Here is a 7919-nt window from a genome sequence, read left to right on the forward strand (position 1 = left end):
TTAAGAAGACCAAGCTGAATTCAACACTTAACTTTTGAGGACATTTTGAATTTTCATAGATAATTGGCAAGTTTCCATTTGATGTCTTTTAAGGACATTTTGAATTTTCATAGATAATTGGCAAGTTTCCATTTGATGCCTCTAATATTAATGAATTGATAGAGAGAGGAAGTAGTGAAGTTACTTAAAGTAGCCAATTGCCAATGGATGTTATCAAAGCTATTTTCAAAATAAAATTATTTAAAGAATCTTTAAGAAGAAATATTTCAGCTAGAATAACTGGGGATAAATGAAAATGGACTCTGAAATTCCATGAGTGGGTCCTTCTAAAATAAGATTTTGCCATGGCTCCAAATTTTAGGCAATAAGCTTGAAACAGGTTCAAAAGGTTGTATAGTGGAGGATCTCCAGAATCCAAATATCTTTCCAAAAGAGCACATTTAATCTATTACCAACAATAAACCTAACGCTATTCCAAAAAAGATGGTAGGCTATAGATAATATCTTTCCAAATACTAGAACATGTATGTTTAAGCTTCCAAATGGCAGGTAACTTTTTAAAGGTAGAAGTAATTGATAAGGTGTTTTTAAGGCTCATGACTAGTTTTAAGTAATGTTCTCTCCCACTTGGCTTATAAGGTATTACTAAATTGATAAAGATCTTTAACACCTAATCTATATTCTTCTTTAGCAAGATGCACCTTTACCCAATTAACCTTGCATGAAAGATCTCCAGCACTATCATTTCTTTTCCGAAGAAAAGATCTTCTAATATAATCAATCTTTTTGATTAGCCAAGAAAGCAACTTATAAAGAGACATATGGTAGAGGGGAATAGAAGATAAAATTGAGTTGACAAGTACAATCCGACACCCAAAAAAAAGAAACCCACCTTTCTAAGCATTTAACTTTCTTTCAACTTTTAAAAGAAGAAGTAACTAATCTGTACTAGTGAGTTTAGAATCTTTCAATGAAAGACCAAGTAATGGGAAGGAAAGTTATACTGCAATTCAGCCAAGTGGCACGTTCCAAAAGATGATCCGAATTTTTACCAATCGGAGCAACAACACTTTTTGCTATTAAAGATGAACAATGAAATAACAAAAGAAATGAGAGTGTTTGGGGAGTTATGTATAACTCCATTTTGTTCTTTGTTACGAGCGCCTGCATTAATTATATATTTGAGTAACCAATTGCTGACATTTGGACTTTTGAGAGAAAATAAATTACATACATTAAAAGTCAGAATCATCCCATTGGAGGACTGCAGATTCGGCATCCTGTTCTCTCTTGAGCTTATCTTTCAAATACCAATCACAAATTCGACCAGCATTAAGCTCCTCAATGGGGACCCCTTCCTGCTCAGATATTACTCTCAAAAGATTCAATGATGATATCTGAAACATTGGATATAAATTATGAGATAAATGGAGAATTATGGGAGTGCTCTTTTTTTTTTTTTTTTTGATATAAAATATGCGAATGCTTTGAAGCTGACCGGCTAAGCATCTGCTTGAATAAAGCTATACTAAGTAGAAGCTAAGACTAACATGGTGATATAACAATCAAATAAATTGATATGTGAGTCTTCAAACCATTTAGTATGACAATTAGATGAAGAACAACAATACAGCACATACTATACTGCAGGACATGGCTAACTAAATCACCCAGATCCATCAGTTTCCAGTTCCATATATCCATGCAGCATTTATCAAAATTGAACCACAACCTATTGAGTTCCTTAAGTTATGTTGCATTCTTTTCCATGCACATCTACCATCACCTTCTAAGCTATTATTATAAGTCTCACTGATTGTTCCCTCATATAATTCGATGCATCAGATGACAACTTGGAATCCAATTTTGACGTCAAATTAAAAGACTCCACCTTAGATTTGGTACTTAGGATGGTAGCACCTTACACTAAAGTCACCATTGCTAATTTGGTTAGAAAATTGCTAATTTGGTCCACATTAGCAAATGCTTTCCTGCCTGTAGCGAAACTAGTGTTTGTTTATAAAAAGGAAATGACCGTTCCCAAATTTGACTGCTTCTTTATGGTTGGAATGACCAGGTACTTGCAGCTTCGTATTGCTGACCTAATAATCCTATAGAATTATTTATCATTCCAATCAAACCCATCATTCCTCTCCAATCCTCCTTGCCAATGACGCTTAAAATAAATCTCAGTACTAATTCTGCCTTTCCATATCTTGCAGTAGATATGTAGGCTAGTCTTCATACCCTTGGGTATCTAAACTTGTTTCCTGTTGTATAAATTCTTGTAAGCTATAGAACATCTCATAGATATGTGCTATGGATAAACAAAGTCAACCAAGGTAAGTTACAAATTCATGTGAGAAGTGTTTCAGATGAATTTAGTGTTAATTGGTGCATATTTCATACTCACCACCACATTGTGATCAGGTGAATGTAGTTTTTTAAAGCCCGAGACACTTGAATGAGACCAAGTAAGAGGCAAAAAGTAAAAATATTGAGAAGGATTCCACACATAAGGTGGGTCTATTCTCCTTGCCAAATAATGAGCTATTGTTTTAAGCATTGTTTTTCTCTTTTTGAAAAAAAGATAGAAAACATCATAAAATGGTTCTGTGAAATGGTAGGACCTATTGAGAAGAAACAGAAAATTTGAATCCAATCAAAGAAGAGCTGCGGTTCCTCTACTATGCATGCTATGCACTGCACCATATGCGCCACGTGCGGTGTGCATCGCACAGCCCATTGCGTGCATGGCCATGCGCACTGTGCACCGCATCATGCGGTGCACAGCAGAGGATCTGCACTCCCAAAAAAACCTTAACACATGAGTTAGAATCCAATTCAACTTGAAAACTTAAACTATTAAATTTTGAGCCCAATCATCAATATTAATCCTTTCACTTCCCACTAATTATTCCATGTGAGACTAAATCTCATATGCAATCCTTAACTTTGTCCCTCTTAATGTGTGAGCTAAATTTATCACCCATCATGTCTCATCCACCACTCTGCCATGAAGTTTCATACATACTTAGTTTTTTGAGTGCACCATGTTATTACTCCAACCTAATAGTCTACTCTCTAAGGAGGTGTTAATTGGTGCATATTTAATACCCACCACCATATTGTGCTCAGGTGAATGTAGTTTTTTAAAGCCCGAGACACTTGAATGAGACCAAGTAAGAGGCAAAAAGTAAAAATATTAAGAAGCATTCCACACATAAGTTGGGTCTATTCTCCTTGCCGAATAATGAGCTATTGTTTTAAGCATTGTTTTTCTCTTTTTGAAAAAAAGATAGAAAACATCATAAAATGGTTCTGCGAAATGAGGAACTATTGGGAAGAAACAGAAAATTTGAATCCAACCAAAAAGGGCCGTGGATCCTCTATTGTGCATGCGATGCACCGTACCATACATACTGTGTGCGGCGTGCATCGCACTGCCCTTTGTGTGCGTGGCTACGTGCGCTGTGCACCACACCGTGCAGTGCAAAACAGAAAATCTGCGGTCTCAAAAAAAACTTTAACACATGAGTTAGAATCTAATTCAACTTGAAAATCTAAACCATTAAATTTTGAGCCCAATCATCAATATTAATCCTTTTGCTTCCCACTATTATTCTGTATGAGGCTAAATCTCATATGCGATCCTTAACTTTGTCCCTCTTTATGTGTGAGCCAAATTTATCACCCATCATGTCTCATCCACCACTCTGCCACGAAGTTTCACACATAATTAGTTTTTTGAGTGCACCATGTTATTACTCCAGCCTAATAGTCTACTCTCTAAGAGTCATACTTTATCCTAGTGTGTTAACATCCACTTTCCAAAAGCCACATTTCACCATAATGTATTCAAAGCTAAAGGCCACCCGCTTTGCAAAAGCCATGTTTCATCGCACCCTTACAAGAGTTTACTCTTCTGCGAGAATCATATTTGAGCCTGTGCTCACATATAGCACTTTGCTTCTCCAAATCCACTTGTCATACCCATTTGGCACACTGTGACCACCATAATTTGGCTGTAGCAAGCCAAACATTATTAAGAATAAGCAATTCTAACACCTTTGCAGTCACAAGAGTTGTTCAAGATTGTCAACCATTAGTTTTAAAACCACCATCAAGGTAAAATGGACAGTTCAAGTCCAACTAGAAAGGTCTTGATATATAAATATGAATCCAATTCAACTTAAAAGTATAAACCATTAAGTTTTAAGCTTAAACATTAATCTAAATCCCTTTATTTCCTACTAATTATTTTATGGGAGACTAACTCTCGCACATGATCCTCAATGTTCTCCACCTTCACACATGAGCTGATCTTAACTCTCTCTCTCTCTCTCTTTCAATCCACTACTCTCATGTGGAGCCCCGTACCCAATTACCCTTTCAAGTGCACCATATATTATCGCTCGAGCTCAAAGAGTTCACTCTTTAGGACACTTCACCACAGCATATTCCAGCTCTCCAAAAGCTGTATTTCGCTAAAACCCTACAAAAGTAGAATCTAATTCAACCAGGAGAAGGCGTTCATGTACAAGTTAGAATCTAATTCAACTAAAAGCTTAGACCATTAAATTTTGAGCCTAACTATTAATATTAGCTCTTTCACCTCCCATTAATTGTTTCATATGGAACTAGATCTCACATGCAATTCTCAACAGGACCCGTGTGAGACCTACAAAGTGCCAAGAGCTGGAGAATCCGTACTCAACACACTGTTGTACTTTAAACAAGCCGATTAAGGTTGTGTGCCAGCTTAATAAATAATAATGAAGGTTGCATCGTACTTAGGATTACCTCTGAAGTTTCCATTGTATGTGTATCCATTGCACGCTTGCCAGACTATAACAGTGTCCTCTCCTCGATGGGAAGAATCCTATTAGAAATGCTATCTAGAAGCATTATGGTTCATTACAGAATATGCTCATATTTGCAGTGCTTGCTTGCTACTTAAGTTTACAAAGTTCAGTTTTCTCAAAACAAAAAACAAAAGAAAGAATTTAAAATTTTTAGAATACCTACTTCCAATTGATAATGTTATATCAAAAAATTCCAATTGATGATGGCTTCGATGAAAATATCCTCAAGTACCCTCGACATTCAAGTTGGTAACAAATATGACCATACAGTCAAAAAAGTGAGTCCCCACTAACAGGCAATAATGAAGCTCTTTAACTATAACTTCTCAACTTTTTATCTAATAAAATTTCCATTATTCAAGCTACCAGGTTCCATATCAATTATATATAAATTTGGCCTTGCCCAACTGCAAATAACTCGACTCATTACCATGCGTATTACCACAAGGTTGTCATAATTATCTCAATCCCACATAGGTTTCAAATGCTCAATTGACAAGGATAAAGGAATAAATAAGAAGTTCAAGCTTCTTGTTGCCCACCGTTAATCGACATAAGAAGCGCTCGTGAGTGCTAAGGCCAGAGATCTCAACCAGGCCAGCTTCCTCTAGGCTGAGAAAGCTTCTCTTCTGGCTCTTCTTTTCCTCTCCTTGGCAGCCCTTCACCACAAGCTTCCTGCTCTTAACCTTCTTTCCTGAATAAATCAAGATATTTAACAGATAGGAGAGAATGTGAACAATGAAGTGCTTAGAGAAGCATTTGGTGTTGGAGGGCAATACCTTGATAGAAAGATGGAATTGGTCTCAGAAAGCTTGAAGAGTTGAGCAGTGGAGGCATTTGGAGGTAGTGTTTGCATGGTCTGAGAACGAGCATAGTTCAGTGAAGTTATGTGGGGAGTTGTATGAGGTTTGGAAGAGCTTTTAGAGGAAGAGACGTGTGGATAGATTTCGTTTCAGAAGTCCAGAGAGGATATGGATAAAGTTGCAGTGGTTTGAGTCTATTTTACCACAATATTGTGTAGCACCTGAAATCTGGTTGGTGGTTGGGAAGAATTTATGGTCCATTGTAGACATCTGATATTGATCAGATGGGTATGATTGAAAGAAAAAGAAATATTGTACCTATTAGTATTTCCATGGGGACTAATGTCCTACGCCTTTGGGTTGGATGGGTCACTGGCATAGGGAAGTGCACCCAGTTAAGCGGTATGCATGAATTGGGTGGGATTTTGGCCTTTCCATGTCTCGAGGGTTAATCTTTTCTTTTCTTTTTTTCCCTCAAAAAAAGAAAAGATTAGTCTATGCCTAATTGCTTCCATTTAAAAAATGACCGAAAGATATGTAAAAAGAAACTAAAAAGTAAATAAATAAACCAGAGCAAGACTAGAAGAAATTCAAAGAGAAACATAACAAGAAAGTATGGAGGGGATCTAAATCTCAAAACTCCGAAAAAAAGGAGGACCTTTTCTTTTTTTTTTTTGAGAAAAAAAAAACAGGCAAGCTAGACTCCAGCCCAAATATCTATGAAATTGATTTATTTTTGATCTATTCCAATTTGCTATTACTAGTAATACGTAAGTCCGTATTCATCTACGAGAGGAGTGTCATGAAAATTATCATAAATTCGAGTAAATGCAGGACTTGAACCCAGATTACCAGCACCTAATCAACATTGTCTTTCCACACAAACCTATCATATCATGTTTTTCTAAAGTAATTTTTCTCTTTTTCTTTCTCTTTTTTTTTTTTCTTTCTGAAGTAAACCTATCATATTACATTGGAAGGCACATTTGGGCATCATATAAAGCACAAATGAGCACACATCTTCTTCAAGGGCAATATGGATGAGAACTAAGTGCCGTAAACAAATTTGTCTCTTAGATTATTTGACCAGATAATAACATACCAAAATATATAGGCAAATTATTATCATTTATACATTCATAACTAGTAACATATGTGTTGTATAGACATCGTTGGTATCATCATACGATCTTTTAAGCACTAGAATTTTAAGACTAGAATAATATCATCATGCAGTAAAAATAAGATTGAAGTGTCAAGAAGGGATATGTATTATTTGCTCAAAATATGAGAATATATATATATATATATATATATATATATATATATATATATATATATATATATATATATATATATATATATATATATATATATATATATATATATATATATATATATCCCTCAAAAAATGACTTGTCCCTTCAACATGCCTTATTCATTACCAAAAAATACTATTTACATGTACATCTCCAGACTCACTATTTTGCAACTTTCACGGTTTAGCAGCCGGAAGAACATCTACTTTAGAATATTTTCTTGAATTACAACCATTTTTGAAGTTTGTACTAAAACTACTTCAGGAATATTTGCTTCTTCGCAAACTAGCCGCATCCTCTCTTGATTTTGGCAATTAAGGCGTTATCTCTTCTTTGTTGTCACAATTCTTTTTTGATGATAAAACCAATCGATGTTTCATGTTTTGTCACAAAAATCGATCAATGTGTTTGGTGCTGCAAACATTGACCAATGTCAACTCTAGACGGTGATCTAAACTACAAACTGATACATATATCCTTGATTAGTATAAGCTAAGTAGATTTTAGACAAAGAAGAAGACTTCTTATACATCTTTACTATAAAAAAAAAAAATTTACGATAAAATTATTGACGATATAAATATTTTCATCATAAATAAAGGTATTTGTGATGAAATACTATTTCTGTCGTAAATAATAAATTATTTACGATATAACGAGAATTTCATCATAAATAATTAAGTATTTATGATAGAAATAAGAGTTGCATCGCAAAAACTATATTATTTATGATGAAAATTTTAAATCATAAATAATAAAAGAAAAATAAAAATTTTTAAAAATAAATAAATATCAAATTATTTATGATGAAACATTTACACCATAAATAATAAAGTATTTATGATATAAAAATAATTTTTATCATAAATAATCTATTATTTACGATGAAACGATTTCGTCATAAATAATTGACAAAAAATTAAAATTTTTAA

At 34.3% G+C, this 7919-nt stretch overlaps 1 protein-coding gene across 3 annotated transcripts; it reads right to left on the reverse strand.

Moving 5' to 3' along the window:
- Nucleotides 1-1045: 1045 nt before the first annotated feature.
- LOC105032725 (uncharacterized) lies at nt 1046-5815 on the reverse strand. Of its 3 annotated transcripts, XM_073258035.1 has the most exons (4): nt 5645-5815; nt 5408-5559; nt 4804-4882; nt 1260-1397 (listed from the first exon to the last, which is right to left on the reverse strand). In XM_073258035.1, the coding sequence occupies exons 1-4, from the start codon at nt 5736-5738 to the stop codon at nt 1363-1365; spliced, it is 360 nt and encodes a 119-aa protein (XP_073114136.1). In that variant the 5' UTR covers nt 5739-5815; the 3' UTR covers nt 1260-1362. The 3 variants fall into 3 exon arrangements, with proteins under 3 accessions (XP_010905553.1, XP_010905552.1, XP_073114136.1); XM_010907251.4 differs by lacking the exon at nt 4804-4882 and having other exon boundaries at nt 1046-1358; nt 5645-5809; XM_010907250.4 differs by lacking the exon at nt 4804-4882 and having other exon boundaries at nt 1046-1397; nt 5645-5803.
- Nucleotides 5816-7919: the final 2104 nt, after the last annotated feature.

Source organism: Elaeis guineensis, chromosome 5 (genome assembly GCF_000442705.2).
Source record: "Elaeis guineensis isolate ETL-2024a chromosome 5, EG11, whole genome shotgun sequence".
NCBI classification, from domain to species: domain Eukaryota; kingdom Viridiplantae; phylum Streptophyta; class Magnoliopsida; order Arecales; family Arecaceae; genus Elaeis; species Elaeis guineensis.